At 62.2% G+C, this 19,334-nt stretch overlaps 2 protein-coding genes across 6 annotated transcripts; one reads left to right on the forward strand and one right to left on the reverse strand.

The window, feature by feature from the left end:
- Positions 1 to 1,060: 1,060 nt before the first annotated feature.
- ZNF414 (zinc finger protein 414) lies at positions 1,061 to 9,255 on the forward strand. Of its 4 annotated transcripts, none has more exons than XM_032093043.1 (9): positions 1,061 to 1,185; positions 5,611 to 5,735; positions 6,089 to 6,184; positions 6,263 to 6,370; positions 6,564 to 6,669; positions 6,795 to 7,327; positions 7,683 to 7,733; positions 8,245 to 8,400; positions 8,830 to 9,255. In XM_032093043.1, exons 2-9 carry the CDS (start codon positions 5,666 to 5,668, stop codon positions 8,904 to 8,906), a joined length of 1,197 nt encoding a protein of 398 aa, XP_031948934.1. In that variant the 5' UTR covers positions 1,061 to 1,185; positions 5,611 to 5,665; the 3' UTR covers positions 8,907 to 9,255. The 4 variants fall into 4 exon arrangements, with proteins under 4 accessions (XP_031948934.1, XP_031948935.1, XP_031948933.1 ...); XM_032093044.1 differs by lacking the exon at positions 1,061 to 1,185 and adding an exon at positions 1,763 to 2,152; XM_032093041.1 differs by lacking the exon at positions 1,061 to 1,185 and having other exon boundaries at positions 4,855 to 5,735.
- Positions 9,256 to 10,558: 1,303 nt separating this feature from the next.
- On the reverse strand, positions 10,559 to 18,906 carry LOC116436038 (acidic leucine-rich nuclear phosphoprotein 32 family member B). 2 transcript variants are annotated; one of them, XM_032092913.1, is made up of 7 exons: positions 18,769 to 18,906; positions 16,141 to 16,290; positions 15,568 to 15,690; positions 14,410 to 14,608; positions 14,001 to 14,119; positions 13,698 to 13,752; positions 10,559 to 12,484 (listed from the first exon to the last, which is right to left on the reverse strand). In XM_032092913.1, the coding sequence occupies exons 1-7, from the start codon at positions 18,820 to 18,822 to the stop codon at positions 12,396 to 12,398; spliced, it is 789 nt and encodes a 262-aa protein (XP_031948804.1). In that variant the 5' UTR covers positions 18,823 to 18,906; the 3' UTR covers positions 10,559 to 12,395. The 2 variants fall into 2 exon arrangements, with proteins under 2 accessions (XP_031948804.1, XP_031948803.1); XM_032092912.1 differs by having other exon boundaries at positions 14,001 to 14,122.
- Positions 18,907 to 19,334: the final 428 nt, after the last annotated feature.

Consider the following 19,334-nt stretch of genomic DNA (forward strand, 5'->3'; position numbering starts at 1 on the left):
CCACAAGGGGATCAGAGTGCAAGGGGGAGGTGTCTGGTTTTATTGTAATGAAAAACAGCGGCTTTGGAAGCTCTGGGGGTTTAGGAAACTCCTTCCTGCACCTTCCAGTCCTTCCTGGGGGCTGGGGGAGCAGGAATGGGGGGCACCACCCTGGCAGTGGGTGCTGGCAGTGGGAGCTGGGAGCTGGGCCAGCTCAGGCACTCCCTGGAGTGCTCCAAAGAGCTCCGGATGCTCCAAAGGGCTCCAGGGGCTCCCAGGAGTTTGGGGGTCTCTCAGGATCTTGGAGGGTCCAAGGAGCTTGGGCTGCTCCTCAGGGCCACACATGAGCTGGAGGGGTGTTCCCGGGAGTTTGGGGTGTTCCCGGGAGTTCAGGGTATTCCCAGGAGTCCGGGGTGTTCCCGGGAGTCCGGGGTGCTCCCAGGAGCTTGGGGTGCTCAGAGGGCCCTGGGATGCTCCGAGGGTCTCCCACAGGGCTCAGGGTCTGAGCACCCCAGGATGCTCTGATTCCCCCAGGATACTGCAAAGCCCCAGGATGCTCTGAGGATCCCAAGATGCTCCAAAGCCCCCAAAGCCTCAGGATGCCCCATGACCCCTGTCCCTGGAATGTTCCAAAGCCCCTGGGGTACTCTGAAGTCTCCCTGGATGCTCCAGAGCCCCAGGATGCTCAAAAAGCCCTGGGATGCTCCAAGGCCTTCAGGATGCCCAAGCCCCCGGGATATTCTGAGCCCCTGACATGATCCAAGACCCCAGGATGCTCCAGGGTCCTGGGATGCTCCAAAAGCTTCAGGACGCTCGGATATCTTTCCCTCTCCGGGATGCTCCAAAGCCCCCGGGATGCTCCAAATCCTCCGGGGTGCTTCGACACCCCCGGGATGCTCCAACACCCCCGGGATGCTCCCAAACCTCGGGATCCTCGAGCTGTCCGCAGCCGCTGGGATGCGGGGTGGGGAGAATCCCCCGGGAAAAGCAGCCGGGGCGGGGGGAGGGCAGCGGGGCGGGGCCGGTCCCCTCCCGAGGCCCCCGCCCGCCCTTCCGCACGTTCCTTCCTCCCCCCCCGTCATCCTCCTCCTCCTCCTCCTCTTCCTCCTCCCCCCGCTCTCGCGACAGCTCCGCACAGAAAATGGCCCCGCGGCCGCCCCGCCGCTGATGCGCGACCCGGGAGGCGCCGGCCCCGCCGCTGCCCCGGTACGGCCCGGAGGGACCGGGAGGGACCGGGAGGGTCCGGCGGGCACCGGGGGAGCCGAGGGGGGAGCGGCACCGGGGGGAGCACCGGGATCGGGGAATGGACCGGCACCGGGGGCTTTACCGGCACCGGGGATGCACCGGCACCGGCGGGGATGTACCGGCACCGGGACTGTATCGGCACCGGGGTTGTACCGGTAGCGGGGATACCCCGGCACCGGGCTGTGCTGGCACCGGGGTGTGCTGGCACCGGGAAGGGGGCACTGGCACCGGGGGATGTACCGGGCCAGGGGTGGACTGGCACCGGAGCTGGATCGGTACCAGGGATAAAGCAGCACGAGGGGATGTGCTGGCACCGGGGGTGCACCGCTGTCGGGGGATGGACTGGGACCGAGAGCTGTCCTGGCACCTGGGGCTGGAGCAGCACCGGGGCTGACCAGCACTGGGGACAACAGCGGTACCGGAGCGGGGCCCGCGGTACCGGGGCTTTGCAGGGAGCCAGGACCTGCACCAGCCCCGGGGCTGCTGCCCACAGGGGCTTCGGGGCACGGGGCCACTGCCCATGGCGGGGGTGGCCGTGGGGGTGCTCCCGGGGCTGTCACTACCCTCAGGACTTGTAGCCATGGGTGTACGGCCCATGGGGGGCTACCAGCTCCAGAAACCGGTAGCCATGGGGGCTTCCCGTGGGGTTACCCCCTGTGGGGCTGACAGGGACAGGGAGCCCCGGGAGCCACTCGCCCTGGGTCCTGACAGGTGTGTGGCCTGTGGGAGCACCAGGACCCCCCTCACATCCCGGGATGCACCTGCCAGGATCTCCCTGTGGTTCCTCCATCCTCCCACACCTGTGGGAGCCGCTTTGTTGCTGCCAGAGCCGGGGGCTCCTGGCCTTGGCTGCGGTGTGAACTAGCCTGGTGCTGCTGCTCGAGGTCAGCTTTGCCCAGCCTCAGGGAGGAAGCCCCACCGTCCCCAGGTGGGTCCTGAAGGAAAGGAGGGGTTTTTTTCCAGCTGCAGAGCTGATGCATCTGGGTGGATTGGCCATCCACAGGCAGCCAGATAAAGGGGGGCACCAGGATGGTGTGGGCATGTGGGGAAATGGCAGCAGGGGATACTGGGGACCCCCAGGCTTCCCCCCTGAGAGGGAAGAGGGGCCTGAGCTGAGCTGTCCCCGTGGCCACCATGGGGATGTGACAGTGAGGCTGTGCACGGGGCTCGTGTCCCCCCTTTGGATGCTCACCCTGTCACTGGGTTCGGGGGGGCTCCTCGGGCTCTCCATGTGGGTTCTGAGTTGGAAGGCAGGGAACCCACGCAGGGAGGGGCAGAGGCAGCGGCTTTACTCCAGCCCATGCTGGGGTTGGGGCACCCACCTTGCCTGGAGCATCCTCCCCCCAGCACCCCCAGCTCTCTGAGGGCTCCCTGCCATATCTGGAGGCATCAGGAGAATCCACAGGGTGTGTTTGAGTTGGGGCTGTGGATCTGAACCCTGTGGCACTGGAGGAGTTGTGCTGGTGGCACCACCGGCGCGTCCTCCCCCGGCTGCAATCACATGAGCCCCTTGTTCAGAGCCTTTGTCTCATCTCCTGCACCGAGGAGCCGCGTTTGGGGGGAGCCTCCTCATCCTCGGGCCTCAGAGCATGCACTGAGATGCTCAGATCGGATTATTTGTCCCATTTATCCTCCTGGGGTGGGTTGAGAAAAGTCTCGGGCTATGGATAAAGCCCTCGGATGGTTTGAGGGGGATGAGCTGTGTTAATTATTCACTGAATCAGCAGCAGAGCCTGCGCGGGGTGACCGGCAGCTGCAAACGTCCTGCCCACCCTCATGGCTGGCAGCCCTGGAAGGGTTTTTCAGGTCCCTGTTCACCCCACGGGGGTTGGGATGAGGGAGTTTGGTGTCAGCAGCTTTTTGGGGAGGCTGAACCTGTGGCAGGAAAACCCTGGGGATAATGACAGTGACAGCGGCAGCTCTGGGATTGGGGGGTCCAGGGCAGGTTTGCACTGGTGGTCACATCTCAGGGGCAGTTGTGTCTCTGGGGGTCACATCTCCAGGAGGGTCACATCTCGGGGGGTGTCATATTTCTAGGGGGATGTCCTGCCTCTGGAGGAATCATGTCACCAGGGGGTCACATTTCTGGGGCAGTCACATTTCTGGGGCAATCACATCTCTGGTGACCACAGGAGGTTACTGGGGATGGGGACAGTGGCAGGTCAGCAGCACCTGGGTCAGGGTGTCATGCTCAGGGCTGCAGAACAGACAGTCCTGCAGGAGGAGAAGTGTTGGCCACCATCCCATGGGAGGTGACAAATGACAGCAAGATGATCCAGGTGCCACCTGCTCTCCAAGACCCAGTCCTTGGGCTGGGCACAGGGTGATGCCATGGTGCTGCCACCGTGTCCTCTGCCATGTCACCCCTGTGGAACATCGGGGCCACAAGCCCAGCGTCCATCCCACCTGCCCTCACAGGATCTGCTCAAGAGGCATTTTCCCAGCTTTTCCAAGGAAAAAACCAGCTTACAGGGCATCACTGGGATGCTGCAATGGGGAAATGGAGAGTGGCTTCTGTGATCCCAGAGGGACAGGACGGAGGTTCCAACATGCAAAGGCACTGCTGGGTTTGACCCTGGAGCACCAGGAGCTCCCTGTCCCCTGCTGCACTGCTGCTGAGGAAGAATTTCCTGATCTCTTGGAAAAACTTCCCTGTGCTGCAGCTGAGCCCCCAGTGCTGTGGCTCTGCTCGGGCTCATCTGGAGGCCATTGGTGCCAAGGGTCTGCCAAGGGTCCTGAGCACAGGCTGTGCCACCCAGCTTTGGTCCAGAGTGGCATTTCCAGCAGGGAAGCAGGAATTTTTGTTCACTGCAGTCTCTGGCAGCTCCGAAAGCTCTGACGGCTTCAGGGTCGGGCACCAAAACGTGGCGGTGCCACAGGGACACTGCCCGGGGCTGGGCAGACAGACACAGCCCTGCCTCGAGCTTTTCAGCATTGTCTCCCCAAAAAGAAGATTCCCAAGACCTTTTTTCCCACCAAAACCCTCATTTCTACCTGATAAACAAAGCTCCATTAAACTTTCTCTGTTTACCCCATGTCCTGCAGGGAAGAAGGATGAAGATGGAGCATCCCCTCCATGCAGGGCTGAATTTCCCCCCCTGGGCCATGACCAGCCCCAGCCCTCCCCCAAATTCCCTGTTCCATGGCCAGTCCCCCTCCATGGTTGGCTGATTCTATCCCGAGGCCGCTGAGCTGAGAAAACAACAAAAAAAAGCCCCACAACCCACAGACAAAGCCGGGAGCAGCCACAGCAATAATCCCACATGGATCTTTCCCCCACTCCCTGATTTATTTCCCACTGGGCTGTGATCCCAGCGTGCTGGGTATTGCAGGAACAGCTGCTGGGTCCGGCTTGGCCAGGCTGAGCCCCGCAGGGCCAGACCCCCCAGAGCTAAAAGCTGGGAAAATGCCTCTGGAGCAGATGTTAATGGGAAGGATGGGGTGCCCCAGCCAGCAGAGCTGATCCCCAGGGAGATTTCCCAAGGAATTATTGAGCTCTTGGGGAAACATTGGCCAGTGCCCACTTCACAGCCCCAGCACTGATATTTATTATTGTTGCTATTATTATAATTTTTATCATTATTATAATTATTACAATTATGATCAATTTCATCATTATCATTATCAGCATTATTATAAATATTTTTAGCCTCTCATCCTTTTTATTTTATCCTTTTGTCCTTGTTTTCATCACTGCTTATGATTTATTAGCATTATTATCGCCATTATGATCATCATTTTCTCTCTCACTCCAACATTAAGACACTACAGAGAAGTCTCCCAAACCGAGGGGGTTTTCCAGATGGTTTTCACTGGGAATTAGAGTTTGGCTTATTCATGTAGGAGCCTCGTGCCAAGGCATGGTGAGGCCAAGCCGATGTCATTTTGGGCAGGAGCTGTCCCCACGTGCCCATCACCAACTCCCAGTCACTCAGTGGGACCTGCTGCTCCTCCTGACTGGAAAACCCTCTGGAATTTGGAGGGGAGCCCCCCCAGCCTTGGGAGCAGGAGGCTGGAACAGCTCTGGCAGTCCCTGGTTTGGCTGTGCCTTGGAGGGGATCCTGCACTTCGGGCAATTTTTGGCTACAGATGCTGTGAGCTGGACACGAGCAGGATCCTGGTGACACCTGTGGGGGCATTTGGGGGCTTTGGGGACACCCCGGGGCCGGAGAGGCAGGAAGGGACAGTGCCAGCTCTGGGTTCAAAGCCCCTGTGAAGCCAGGATCTCCTGTGGGCTCGGCCCCGGGTGGGAGGGTCGGTCCCACGGCCACGGGGCACCGAGGAGGAGGAAAAAGAGGAAGAGGAGGAGGAGGAGAAGGAGCAGGAGGAGGGAGTCACCATGGTCCCGGGCTGGGATCTGACCTCCCTCCCCTGCTCCCGGTGCAGCATCGCCGGGAGGAGCCGCCGTGTCCCTGTGCCCGTGCCCAGCTCCAGCCAAGCCATGAAGACGGAGAAAGACGAGGCTGTGGCCACCTTCTCCCTGCGGGGGAAATTTGGCACAGAGGGGGCAGGTGAGTGCCCTCAGGGGTGGTGAGAGGAGTCGGGGAGGAGCAGGGGGGACGCCTTTGTCCTAGGAGGTCCCTTTGGCCGAATCCCACCCCATGGGGATGTGCTCAGCTGTGCCAGGATGTGCCTGGGTGTGCCTGGGTGTGCAGGTGGCATCACCTAGCGTGTTCCAGACACCATCAGGCTTCACTCTCCCACCTCAGCTTTTCCTAGAGCAAAGCCCCTCCCAGCTCTCACACCCTGGAGGGCTCCAGCCCTCTCCAGCCAGACCCCCCGGGCCCCGTTCCGCTGTTTTTAAGAGATGGGGAGGGCAGAGGGGTGGTTTGGCAGGGCTGAGCCTCACACCCTCTCCCCGCAGGCTGCAGTGACCCAGGCCTGCCCAGTGCCCCGATGCCGGGGAGCGCAGGGACCCCGGCCCCGGAGCTGCGGCCGCTGAAGCGCAGACCTGTCCCAGGTGAGCCCAGCCCCGCCCCGGGGAGGGGACAGCGACAGCCGGGGCACGGACGAGCCCGACGGATCTGTGTCCTTGCAGGGAAACACTACCAGTGCTCGAGCTACGGCTGCAAACTGGCCTTCCTCAGCATGCAGGAGCTGATGGACCACCTGAAGGTCCACTACAGACCCACGCAGTCCCTGGAGGGTAAGGCCAGGACACGCCACGTGCCCTTTTTTTGGGTGGGAGGGAGCAGAGCAGGGCTCAGAGCTGAGGCAGGGCCCGTGATGGTGTTCCAGGAGATGGGAGTGGGGGGAGCGTGGGAGGTGCTGGGGACCCAGCAGTGGGGCTGTCCCAAGCCGGGCTGGTGCTGAATCTCTTTCTGAATTTCTCTGCTCAGGCAAAACCTTCCACTGCCCCACCCTGGGCTGCACCGAGACCTTCCCCAGCATGCAGGACCTAATGGCCCACATGAAGGTGCACTACAAGCCAAACCGCTACTTCAAGTGAGTCCCGCTGCTCCCTGTCCCCATCCCATCCCCTCTGGGGACACCGAGCCCCCCTTGCAGCGGGCTGGGCTGGGGGCGATGCCGAGGGGAGCGTCACTGACGGTGCTTTCCCGACCGCCCAGGTGTGAGAACTGCCTGCTGCGCTTCCGGACACACCGCTCGCTCTTCAAGCACCTGCACGTCTGCTCCGACAGCGCCAGCGGCCCCGCGCCTCCCCCCAGGGCCGACAGGCCCGTCCTGCCCCCCGCTACCTCTGCCCCGGAGAAGGAGCCCCCGGCCAAGCCAGCCGAGGGGCTGCCCAAGCTCCCGAGCGCTCTCCGGCCCCTGGAGAAAGAAGCCATCGTGGCGGGCGCGGACACTGCCCCGGCGGCGCTGCCCACGGGGCTGCCCGAGCTGCCCGGCTCGCTGGAGCCGCTGCCGCTGGTGTCACCGGCCCCCCACCCCTTCCCGCTGCTGGAGCCCGGCCTGTTCGGGCCGTCGTCCTTGACTCGGTTCTCGGGGCCACCCCCGTCCTCGGTGCCGGGGCCGTTCCTGTCCTACGTGCCCCCCTCGCCCTACGGCCTGGCGCAGCCCCCGGCTCAGCACCGCCTGCGGCCCTTCCTGCCGGGCCACGGCCCCCCCAGCGTCTCCAACGCCGTCTGGAAGAAAAGCCAAGGTGAGCGCACAGAGCCGTGCGGGACAAACCTTCTTCTGCTCCCGCCTTGACCAGCAGCAGCTCCCGAGGAGGACCCGCCGCCGCCCAGCCGAGGATCCGGCCCCCTCCTCCCCCTCCATCCCAAAAGCCCCCCCCACAAAGCCCCGTGCCACCTGTGCCAGCCCCTCTGTGATGTTCGATTGGGCAAAGCACCGGCGACCGCCAAAAAAAACGCCTCCAAATTCTCCCGGCCCTGCTGCTCCCCGGCGTGCTGGGGGTGCGAGGCGGGGGGGCCGGGCCAGGCCTGCCCTCCCACGTGTCCCCCCCAGGGAGGGGAAGACCTAATGCTTGTCTTGCCCCTCGATTCCCTCCGCAGGTGTGAGTGTCAGCCCACTCCTCCCATGCTTTGGCTCAGGAGTGACTCCAGGTTAGTTTGGCACCTACTGGGTGGGGGCTGCTTTCTGTCACGGGGGGGTTTGGGGGGCGGCGGGGGGGGCCACAGGGGACGGGAGAGGCCCCAGGGGCACTGTGGTGCTCCCCGGGGAGCAGAGGGGGAGGGAGGGCTCCCTCCTTTTCGGGAGCCCCGCGGAGAGGGGATGCGGCCCAGGTGGGCTCGGAGGCAGGGGGGTTCCGGCTGCACCCCCCCCAAACCCCCCAGGCTGGCCCCGAGGGCAGAAGCAGCAGGAGGAGGAGCAGCAGCAGCAGCAGCTGCCCGGGCTCCAGTGCCCCCAGTGCCCCCAGTATGAGCCCAGGCTGGACCCCTGGCTCCCTGCTCCCAGAGTCGGGGTCCTTCCCGTGGGAAGGGAACCCCTGAGCGTGTGGGGCTCGGAGCGGGGGGGCTCCAGCCCCCGTAGCCCCGCGGCACCAGCCGGCTCCGGGCGATCCCGGCGGTGATCCCGGGGCGATCCCTGTGCTTCCCTGCCCGCCCGTCCTTGCAGGGCACTCCTCCAACAGCCGCATCGTGTGGGAGCACACGCGGGGCCGCTACAGCTGCACGCAGTGCCCCTTCTCCACCGCCTCCCGCGACGAGATGACCCTGCACACCGAGGACCACCGCAAGAACCCCCCGCCCGGGCGCCTGGAGGCCGAGATGGGTACGGGAGGGACCCGTGGGGACCGCCCCGGCTGCTGGGATGTCACGGGGATGGGCTCCCTGCCCCGCTGGGATAAGGCACATCCCGCTCGCTCTGGCCTGGCAGGGGCTGGCCAGGCTCCAGTCCGTGGTTCCCCAGCCTGCAGCAGTGCCCTGGAAGGGTTTGTGTGCCCTCCCTGTGCCCCCCAGCCTGTGCAGGACCCTGGGGGTCTGTGTGCCCCTCAGTGCCCTCTCCGTGTCCCCCGGCCCCTGCTGTGCCCTGGAGGGGTCCATGTGCCTGCCCTCCCTGTGTCCCCAGCCCCTGCTGTGCCCTGGGGGTGTCTGTGTCCCCTCCCAGTGCCCTCCATGTGCCCCCCAGGCCCTGTGATGCCCCCGGGGGTCCATGTGCCCCTCCCCGACGTGCTGACAGTTCTCTCCCCTCTCCCTGCAGATTTCGGGGTGGGCCTCGCCCCGTTCCACGCCAAGCTGCCGCCGGAGATGGAGAACTCCCTGTACTCCCAGCTTTGATGCCCTCGGCTCCCACGGGACTCTCCTGCGCCTCCCCATCCCTCCCCTGAGCCGGGCAGGGGGCACAGCACAGCCCCTGCCACCGTGCTGGGACAGGGACCCCTCCCTGGTGACAGGAGCACCCCCAGCCCAGCCCGCGGTGCCACAGGGGCGGATGTTTGCCCCGGAGTTTCTCCCCTTCCTTTTTATTTTCGGAAACTCTCCAGCACCCGGAACCCCTGCATCTCCCTCCCCTAAAGGTTCTGTTGCTTCAGCCCCAGGGGCTCTGGGGGGAGCCCGGTAGGTTCTCAGGGGTTAGTGGACTTCTCTGGAATGAGATCTTGGAATAATAAATGGGAATTGTACAGGAGTGGCGGCCGGGAGAGGCTCTGTCAGTCCCGTGGGGGCTGGGGGTGATGGGGGAGCGGGGCTGGCACTATGGAGCCCCCCCAAAACCAAAGGAGGGGACATGGTGAGTGCAGGGGGGTGTGACCCTCTGCTCCCGGGCTGGCCCTGCCAGGGGCTGCTTTGGGGAAGGAGAAAGGGAAGTGTTTGGGGGAGGGGAAGGTCTGAGGAAGGGGAAGGGACGCTCCCTCCTCCCCCTGCCAGCACATCCCAGAGCATGCAGGGCTCCTGAGCAGCAGGGCTGGAGCCTCTGCCAGCTGCAGCCCAGCACCCAAAGCAGGGTGGGACCCTACCCGCAGTGCCTGTCCCAGCCCTGCCGCAGGCAAAGGTGCCCGAAGAGGGCATGGAATGGCACGGGAGAGCCGTTGGGAGGGGCAGGGCCCCTGGTGCCCAGCCCGGGGGGGGTTCCCCCCCTGCACCCCCCGTGGGAGCACCCTGGGGCTGCCCCAGTCCCGCTCTGCCGGTCCCAGCCCAGCGGGGTGAAAAGTTTGCTGCAAACTGGTTTGAGGGGAAGCGTGCTGGGACCTGCTGGTGCCTACGCCAGCGCTGGCTGGGAGCGAGGGATGGGAGCGATGGGAGCGCCGGCACCCCCTGCCCTGCTGCTGCCAGCCCCGGGCGGGGACACAAACACCGGCATGGGGCTCAGAAAGGCCCAGTGGCCACCTAGGCGGGGTGGGCACCCCTCCTTCCCGCTGCCATCCCTGCCCAGGGCGAGCAGCACCCCGGGCTGCCCCGGCTCGCTCCTGCGGCCCCCCTGAGCTGGGACCGTGCCCTCCCCAGTCCAGCCCGGTCCCCTCGGGCCCTGAGCAGGGGGATGGACACCCTGAAGTGTCCCTGAGCTGCTGAGACCAGACAGAGTGCCAGCTCATCACAGAGCCAGCACGGGGTCACAGAACCCCCCAAGGGGGGCAGGGGGCCCAGCTCAGCCCCCATCCCCAGCTGGCACAGCCCTGGCCCCCAGCCCATCGAACACTCACCTGGTGAGTGCCCACCCCGAAAGGCAGGAGGGAGACCCTTCCCAAGCTGTGCCTGACCCTGGAACCGGCTCCAGCCACCTCCAAGGGCAGCACTGGCCCCTGGGGGCCCTGCAGACCCCACCGCACAGCAGAGCCCCCACTCCGTCCCCCCCAGCCCAGGCTGAGCCGAACCCAGCCCTCCCGGGGACAGCCCCTGCTCCCAGGAGAGACCCGAACCTGCCCCACGGCTCCCACTCAGAGCATTCCTGGCTGTTCCCAAGGCAGAGGCAGCCAAGCTAAGCTCCATTGCAATGCATTTTTAAAAACTGAAGTCTTTATTAAAATTTTATCCAAATTTTGTAACAAAAGATACAAAAGGGCTGGAGATCCTTATTTCTGGGACTAGTCTGACCAATCAAAACCTGACAGTTACTAGGCTAATATAAAATCCATACAATCTGCTAAAAATGCAGGGAAAAAAAATTAGAAGTAACTGCTGCTCTGAGATTTTTTTTTTTTTTAAATTCCTTAAACATTTATAAGTTACTCAGTTTTGCATTTTACAGGATTAGTTCTTCTCCGAATGGTCACAGCGACTGTACAATGCGAGAGACACCAGCGAGAACGAAGCGACGGGAACGGGGCTGTGCTGCAAACACACCCCACAAACCCAGGGAACCGGGCTGTGCTGCAAACACACCCCACAAACCCCAGGAACGGGGCTGTGCTGCAAACACACCCCACAAACCCCAGGAACGGGGCTGTGCTGCAACCACACCCCACAAACCCCGGGAACGGGGCTGTGCTGCAAACACGCCCCAAACCCCCCTCGGAGGGCAGGGCTGGAGCCTCGGGGGCCCGCAGAGTGCCCGGAGCACCCAGCGGGAATGCCACAAAGTGCCAGTGCTTGTCTGCACCCCTGGGGTGTCCCCATCCCCCCCGCCCCAGGGTCATTCTCCCGAGGGATGTGCTGGCCGGACACCTCTGGGGTGAGGGAAGGTGGGAATGGGGTTGGGAATGCTGCACCTGGCTGGATTCCCCAAAACCTCCCTGCAGCCACCTCGGGGTGGCATCAGCAGAACCCCCGCAGCAGGGACACGAGGAGGGAGCTGGATTTCTGCTCCGTGCTGGGAAAGGAGGAGGAGGAGGATGCCCAGGCCAGGCTGGCACCGAGGGCCTGTGCAGAGCTGGCACTGGCTGGCAGAAGGACCCTGAGAATTTACAGGCTAACACGGTCTGCAGGAGCATCACAGTGATCGTGGCTGAGCGGGGCTGTGCAGTGTGACACGGATGGAGGAGCAGTATCCCCACACCTGCGTTCCCTATCCCTTCCCAAAGGTGCTGCGGGGGCACCGGGAGCCTCCCCGCAGCACAGACACGGCCACGAAATCCCCACTCGCTCGGGACGTCCCAAGGGATGGGTTTCGGGCGGCCACTGGGAAAAATGTTCCAGTTTATAACAAAAATAGGAAAGCAAGTGCAGGGCTACTGCAAGGTGCATCGCAGAGGGACCAGGTCATGCAAGCAGCCCCCTCCCTCCCTTCCTCCCCCCAAAACCCCAGGCACCCCCCATCCCCAGCACTAAAAGCATCTTCAAGCATGTCCAGAGATCACATCACCATGATTTCAGAGCTGAGACACCCTCAGGGATCGTTCCGAGTCCACGCAGATGAACCAGATTTTGCACCCGAGATGGCTCAAAAAGCGTCTTCAGAGCCCTGGGCTGAGGGCACGAGGGTGGCAAAGGCCTTCTGTGCTGGCAAGGTGCGAGCTGGAGCTCTGGGTCCAGTGTGGTACAGCTGATTTCGGACACAAAGATACCCTACGGAGGAGATTTTCTTTTTTTTTTTTTTTTTCTCTTTTTTGTGATTTTTTTTTTTTTTTTTTGCAAGCTGCTGCACAAACCACCGAACGGAGAAGCCTTTGGTCATGAGATACTTGTGAGAAAGAAGTGAGCCTTGTATGGAAGATTCCCCTGAATGCCTACAGTATTCTAAATCTTAAAAAAATATATTGTGGACGCTGCAGCCATACAAAGGGGGAGGAGCAGGAGGAGTGGGAGACGGGGATTTACAGTCTCACACAGACACAACGGGGAGGTTTAAGACAAGCACAGTCAGAGTCTGTAAAACTGATTGGCTCGCTGGGATCAGTCATCCTCATCGTCCTCTTCATCCTCTGCATCTTCCTCTCCTTCATCCTCTAGACTTCGTTTTCTCTTCTCCCCACATGGATGGTCTGCAAAGAGAGGGGAGGATTCACCCTTCAGCCCAGCCCGGGGAGCAGCAGCTGAGCTGTGGAGCTGGGAGCAAGCATGGGGCAGACTGGCACCATCTGGGAGCAGATCCGCCCTGCCCTGCTCCTCATGGAAAAGCCTGGGCTGGCAGGAGACACCAAAACCTTCCATGCCCTACAAGCATCCTGCATTTCAACAGCTGAAAAGGGGAGGTATTTGTTGAGCACCCTCAAAAACGCAGCATCTGCAGAATTCAGGCACTCCTGACCAAGCTCATGGCCCCTCTGCTGACACTGCTGAGGCGTCAAACCCTGGGGACAGTTTTGGGCCCCTCACAAAAAGGACATGGAGGGGCTGGAGCATGTCCAGAGATGGGAATGAAGCTGGGGAAGGGGCTGAAACACCAGGAGAGGCTGAGGGAGCTGGGAAAGGGGCTCAGCCTGGAGCAAAGGAGGCTCAGGGGGGACCTTGTGGCTCTGCACAAGTCCCTGACAGGAGGGGGCAGCCGGGGGGGCTCAGTGTTGTCCCGGGTGATGAGTGACAGGACAAGAGGAAATGGCCTCAAGTTGCACCAGGTGAGGTTTAGATTGGATATTGGGAAAAATCCCTTCAAGGACAAGGTGGTCAGGCACTGGCACAGGCTGCCCAGGGCAGTGCTGGAGTCACCATCCCTGGAAGCGTTCAAAAACGTGTGGCTGTGGCACTTGGGGACAGGGCTTAGTGGTGAATGTGGTGGTGTTGGACTCAGAGGGATTTCCCAACCTTAAATCTTCATCCAAGATTGTTTGAATTCACTCCAGCCACAAGACTCTGTTAACACTCATCTGGGTGTTCGTGTCTGTCACAACCAGAGGAGTCTGGCCCCAAGCTCAGGTCTAAACTGGGGAGAGGAGAACGTGTCCCCAGGAGATTCCCTCGCTCACTCCTGAGACAGAACCCTGCTCCTGCACGGCCCATCAGTTCCCAGAGCTGCTTTTCTAAGCCACTGACCTCTCACATGTCCCAGAATTATCCAGCATGGCTGGAATTTGGAGGTCCTGAAGCCCCTCTCCCCTCCCTGTGTGACCCCGATGGTGACACTGCTCGGTCCCAGCTTGGGCAGAAAAGCTGCAGCAACACCAGCCCTGCGCTGAGGCTGGGGAAGCTCCATAAACATCAAATATTTGACTGTTGAGGCAGCTCTGCAAGAAATTGGTTTGTTAGGACTCAACTCACCCTCATCAGCTTCATCTTCTTCATCCTCCTCACCATCTTCCTCCTCATCTTCCTCCTGGAGTTCAAACAAGAGGCTTTGTTGCAAGAACCACAATTCCCTGAGCAGTAATCCCAGTTTTCCTTCCCTTCTCCCACCCCGCTGAAGCCTCAGGGTGGCAGGAGAAGCTGTTGGTTCTCCAAGAGCTCCTCACATCCCCACGGCCAGGGCTGCAAACTCCTCAGATCTGCCCCCAGAGAGGCTCCTGTGGGTCACCACAAAAGGGACAAACGCATGACCTGGTGCTGAACCAGTGACAGCCTCACCTCATCATCCACTCCATCCTCCTCCTCTTCACCTTCCAGATCATCGTCTTCATCTTCCTCGTCATCAATGACTTCTTCATCCAAATCGTCTTCCTCCTCATCATCCTCCTCCTCCTCACCTTCTACCAAAAGGGGAAGGGAGGGAAGTGCCCCAGTTCCCAAATCCAGACACCCCTCACCCCTCGGTGCGGTGTGAGCAGCAGGCAGGGCTCATAGAGGATGAGGAGGGACAGCACCAAGCCCTGTCACCTCCCAGGCAAGTGCCATCCCTCCCCAGCCCTATGGAGAAGGGGGTGGGGGCACCCACACAGCCCCTATTCCAGTGCCAATGCCCATTTACGGAGCCCACCCAGAAGTGGAAAAGGGGTGGTTCCCCAGCAGGAAAACCAGGAGGAGAGAAAATCCTCACCTTCCCCGTTCTCATAGTCATCTTCCAGTGCATCCCCATCTGCTTCGGGGTCTGAGTCAGGGGCTTCCTGCTCGTCAGCATCGAAGCCATCCAGGTAGGTGAGCTGGGGCAGGAGGGCGAACACGCTCTCCCGGTAGTTGATAAGCATCGTCACCTCGCAGTTGAATAGATCCAGGCTGTGGAGGTTTGGCAACTTTTTCTGCAAAAAATCAGTTTGTTAGGGTTATTTACAGCACTGTCTGAAGATCAGGCTGCCAAGGCTGGGTGGCTGGGGCACTGCCCAGGGCCAGCACTGAAGTGGCTCTGCCCCATGTGCGCCTTGGATGGAGAGGAGTCACTGCCCCTGCTCACTGCGAGCACTGGAAATTTCTGTGCAGCTCCTCTGTCCTGGCTTCCCCTTCTGGAACAAACTCTCTGTGTATTTGCAAATCTTTCTCTTTCTTCTGAACAGGCCCGGAAAGCTCAGGAATCACTGAGCTGGGCTTATCCTGCCCAAAATATCAGGCAGAACACCAAGGCAGAGCTCAGGGAGAGCTGCAGCCCGGGTGCCCTTGGCACAGCCCATCACACCGGGCACCACGCCAAGGAAAGGAGGAGCAAAACAATCCCAAATTCCTTCTGGAGAGAATGGATGGACGAAACAGCCAACGAGACAAATGCCCTGCATCAGACCTTTCAGGTGTCCCTCACAGCAAGAGCCTTCCTGGGGCAGCTCAGACGGAGCCTCAGAGGCCTTTTCCAACCTCCCTGATCCTGTGGCTCTGGGAATGGGGCCCTGCAGTGCTGTGACAGCAGAACCTTTGGGCTGATGTGACCGATGCCCCCACTGGTGTCCAGTTACCTCATTCCATGACACCCCAGGTGCCACCTACCTCCAGCTGCCTCCGACCCTTTCCCGGTCCCTTCTCAGATGGGCACTGAGCATCCACAGTTTTACTCATCCAGCCCCATTTCACGCTTCTTTTAGCAATTGGCTGCTGCTTTTCCAGACTGAGGAGCCATTAACTACTGGCCAAGCCTCAAACTGGGATCAAATCTGTTCCCATCAGAACCACGAAGTGCTGTTGGAACAGTTACCAAGACATTGGACTCCTGCTGCACAGACCCATTCCCCAAAGGAAACGCCATCCCTGGGATTCCAGCACAGCCTCCACTCACCAAGGGTTCCAGGGTGTTGATGTCTTTGATCTTGTTGCCGCTTAGATTCAAGTGTGTCAGGTTGGGAGTTTTCTCTGCTAGAACTTCAAGGCCACCAGAAATCCTATTATCACTCAGCTCCAGCTGAAGGGAGGGAATATCACATGGTCACCAAGTGTTTCAGCTCGTGACGCAGGGAAGGAAATTACCCGGAGAACCGGGCTACAGTGGGCACCCAAATTCCAGGACACAGAACAACAGGTCAAGTTTTCCCTTCAAACCCCTTTCCCGCAGGGACACAGCCCTGCCAGCCACCCCCATGCTCGTCAGTGCTCCAAAATCCAAAATATTGGTGATGTCACGAAGCTTCTGCCAGCAGCACAAGAGCAAAAGCAGGAGAGGAAGGGCACTAAACACCTGAAGAGCTCAGAAGGGTTTGGTTGCACGCTAAAACCGACCCCTCTCACTTGCTCAGAGAGAGAGGAAAGAGCAAAATTCAACGGGCTTTTTCTGGCAAATACAGGAAAAGCAGCAGCCACCAGGGGCAGCACAAGGACCAGGGCTGCTGGGGATGGGACCAGAGCCCTGCCTCACCTTCCGGAGCTTGTTGAGCTTGGGGAGGTTGGACACGGACAGCAAGTTGATGTTGATCATGCTGAGGAACTCCAGGTTCTCAAAGTCTGAGGAGAGACCAACCACCTTGCCATCCTCTGAGCGGCAGTTGTCCAGCACCAGCTCCTTCACCTGCACGGAGACACCACAGCTGTCACCACGCCTGCCACACTGACACTCTCAAGGCGACATCGCCGACACATCCAGAGCGCGGCTGCGCCTCGAGTTCCTCCTCACTCAAATTTAAGACCTTAAAGCCAAATAACTTTTGGTGGCAGTCCCCCAGTGTGGTTGGGGTTTCACCCTTTAAGCACAAGCCACCAACACACTCCTGCTGTCCCCACCAAGGTCCCCATCCTGCAGGAAGCAGCACGCAGGGGTTTGGAACCACGAGGTCACATCCCCACGCTCCGCACACACAAGGCATCAATAAAGCTTTCAGAGTCACGCTCCAGGCTCCGCTAACGAGAGGCCAAACGAGGTCAGCTGGGTTTGTCCCCTTCCACTTTGTCCCCCACACCACTGGGGTGCCAGAAAACCCATCCCCAGAAGATTGGCCTCCCTGTGACAGTGTCCAGTGAAGTGACACGGGGGCCTGGGCAGGGCTCAGCACACGAGCTCAACCTCAAGCTGGTGACACAGGACCACTGATGCCATCAAACATCGTACCCAGCACGGATTCCACACACAGGAACCTTCACTAGCCAGGAATTCAGCACAGGAATCAGGACCACAAAGTACCAGCACAGAACTGCTCCCCCCAAACACCTGGAGGGAAACATCTTCGTCCCTCCCAGGCCCCCGACACAGCCCCAGCTCTCCCAAGCCATTTCCAAACCCCGCTTTCACCCCACACATTCTTGACAGCAAGATGCAAAAATGAGCCTTGGCCAGAAGGCTCGTGGCGCTCTCCAAATTCCTCCTTCGCAGCGCTCCCATTTTACCTCTCCTGCTCACATCAGCCAACTGTTAGGGAGTCATTTTAAAACCACCCTGCCTTCCCAGCGGGAGAGTCTGGGGGCTGCTGTGCCATCTTTGCCACCTTCACAGCACAAGCTCTGAATGAATTATCGCTTCAAACTCCTCCAGCGGCATTGCTGCTCGGGGCTCTGAGTCAAGGCTCTGCCAGAAGTTTTGGAGCTGAGTGTGTTTTGCTCCCAACACCTCAGAAAAGGCTCCAACCAAGCAGAGGCTGCCACCGTGGCGGATGTGAAGGTGGTAAAGGCCAGACCTGGGTGGCTGCTGCTGTGCTGTGTGGGCACAGAGGTGAGCCTGAACTCCACCAGGTTATCATGGAATCCTGGAAAATTTGGGGTGGAAGGAACCTTAAAGCCCTTCCAGTCCCACCCCTGCCATGGGCAGGGACACCTCCCACTGTCCCAGGCTGCTCCAAGCCCCAATGTCCAGCCTGGCCTTGGGCACTGCCAGGGATCCAGGGGCAGCCCCAGCTGCTCTGGGCACCCTGTGCCAGGGCCTCCCTGGAGCAATGAACTAACCCAGCCAAGCCCAGCTTTGCCCCAGACCGGGCCCTTTCTGATGGCCCAGGACGCGCTGCAGTCACGCAGAGCAGGTCCCGGGACAGCCCAGGACACCCAGGCCTGACCCCGCTGGCTCTGCAATTCCTGGCGTCACTCCACGGGGACCAGGCGCTCGCAGCTCCTCCTGCCCAGCCGCTCTGGTCCTGCAAATCCCCTCGCCATGCACGAAGCCGCTTTAATCTCCACCCAAAGCCCCGCTCACCACTCGTTCCCACCGCGCTCGGGGGCCACGGCCCGCAGCTGCCACGACACCGAGTGTCCCCGGGGCCAGGGAGGGACCGGCCACGGCCCAGCGGGGCGGCCCGGGATGGGGAGAGCCGGGGAAAGGGAGATCCAGGGAAAGGGAGCGGGGAGATCCAGGGAAAAGGAAGCGGGGAAATCCAGGGAAAAGCGAGCGGGGAGATCCAAGCAAGGGGAAAATCCAGGGAAGGGGCGGCCGGGGGAAGGGAAGATCCGGGGTAAGGGAAGACGCGGGGAACGGGAGACCCGGGGATGAGGCGGCCCCGGAGTGAGCGCACAGCGCTGGGCCCGGCCCCGCGGCCGCCAGCAGAGGGGAACGGGCGGCCCCAGCGGCACCTCAAAGGTTCATCCCCGCAGCCCCTGACCCCTTCCCGGGGCGGGGGGACCCGCGGGAGCCGCTCCGGCCCGGCCGGGCCCCGCTAACATGGCCGAGCCGCCATGGCCGCGCGGGGCCGCCCCGGCCGGGCCCGCTGACTCCGGCGCGGCGGGGCCCGGCCCGGCCCGGCCCGTTCGCTCCCCGCTGCCCCCCGCGCCCCTCCGCGGGCCGGGCCGGGCCGGGCCGGGTCCCTTCACAGCCTCCAGCGCGGCCCCGGGGCGGGCGGGCCCCGCCGCGCACGTGCGCGCCGCCATGCCGGGGCTGCGGGCCGGGCGGGAGCGCTCCCGCCGCCGCCGCCGCCGCGCTCCGCGCCCGCCACAACCTCCCCATCCCCGCGCCGCCAAACCCGCCCGGTCCCCCGCCGTGCGGGACCCCCGCGGGCCGCTCTCCCACCCACAACCACCCCCTCCCCCCTCCCCGCAGCACGTGCCGCCCGCCCGCTCCCCGCCGCCGCACCTCGCTCGGCTTCTTGTTGCGCAGCTCCAGCGTCAAGCGCTTCTCCATCTCCATGCTCCCGCCGCTCCGCCGCCGCGCCGAGCCCGAGCCGCGCTGCGCTCCCGGTGCCGCTCCCGGTGCCGCCGCCGCTCCCGGCCCCGCCGCGCTCCCGCCCCCGCCCGCGCGCGCCGCCGCCGCCCGGGCAGGAAGAGGCGCCAACGGCAACAAAGGCGGCGCGCGGCAGCGCCCCCTGGCGGCACCGCCCCGCCCCGCCACGGCACCGCCCGCGGCCGCGGGTTCGAGTCCCGGCGCCGCCGCCCTCCCAGCGCGGGGCTCCCACCGGCGGCGCCGCGTTCCGCAGGCACGTTTCTGTCCCCAGGCACCGTGTTCCCATCTCCAGAGCCACATTCCCATCCCGAGGCGCTGTGTTCCAGTCTCCAGCAGTGTGTTCCCAGTGTTCTTCTCCGGAGCCACATTCCCATCCCCAGGTACCATGGTTCCTTCTCCAGCACCATGTTCCCGTCTCCAGAGCCATGTTGCCATCTTCAAGGACAGTGTTCCCATCCCCAGGCACCGTGTTTCCATCT

Source organism: Corvus moneduloides, chromosome 28 (assembly GCF_009650955.1).
Source record: "Corvus moneduloides isolate bCorMon1 chromosome 28, bCorMon1.pri, whole genome shotgun sequence".
NCBI lineage: Eukaryota > Metazoa > Chordata > Aves > Passeriformes > Corvidae > Corvus > Corvus moneduloides.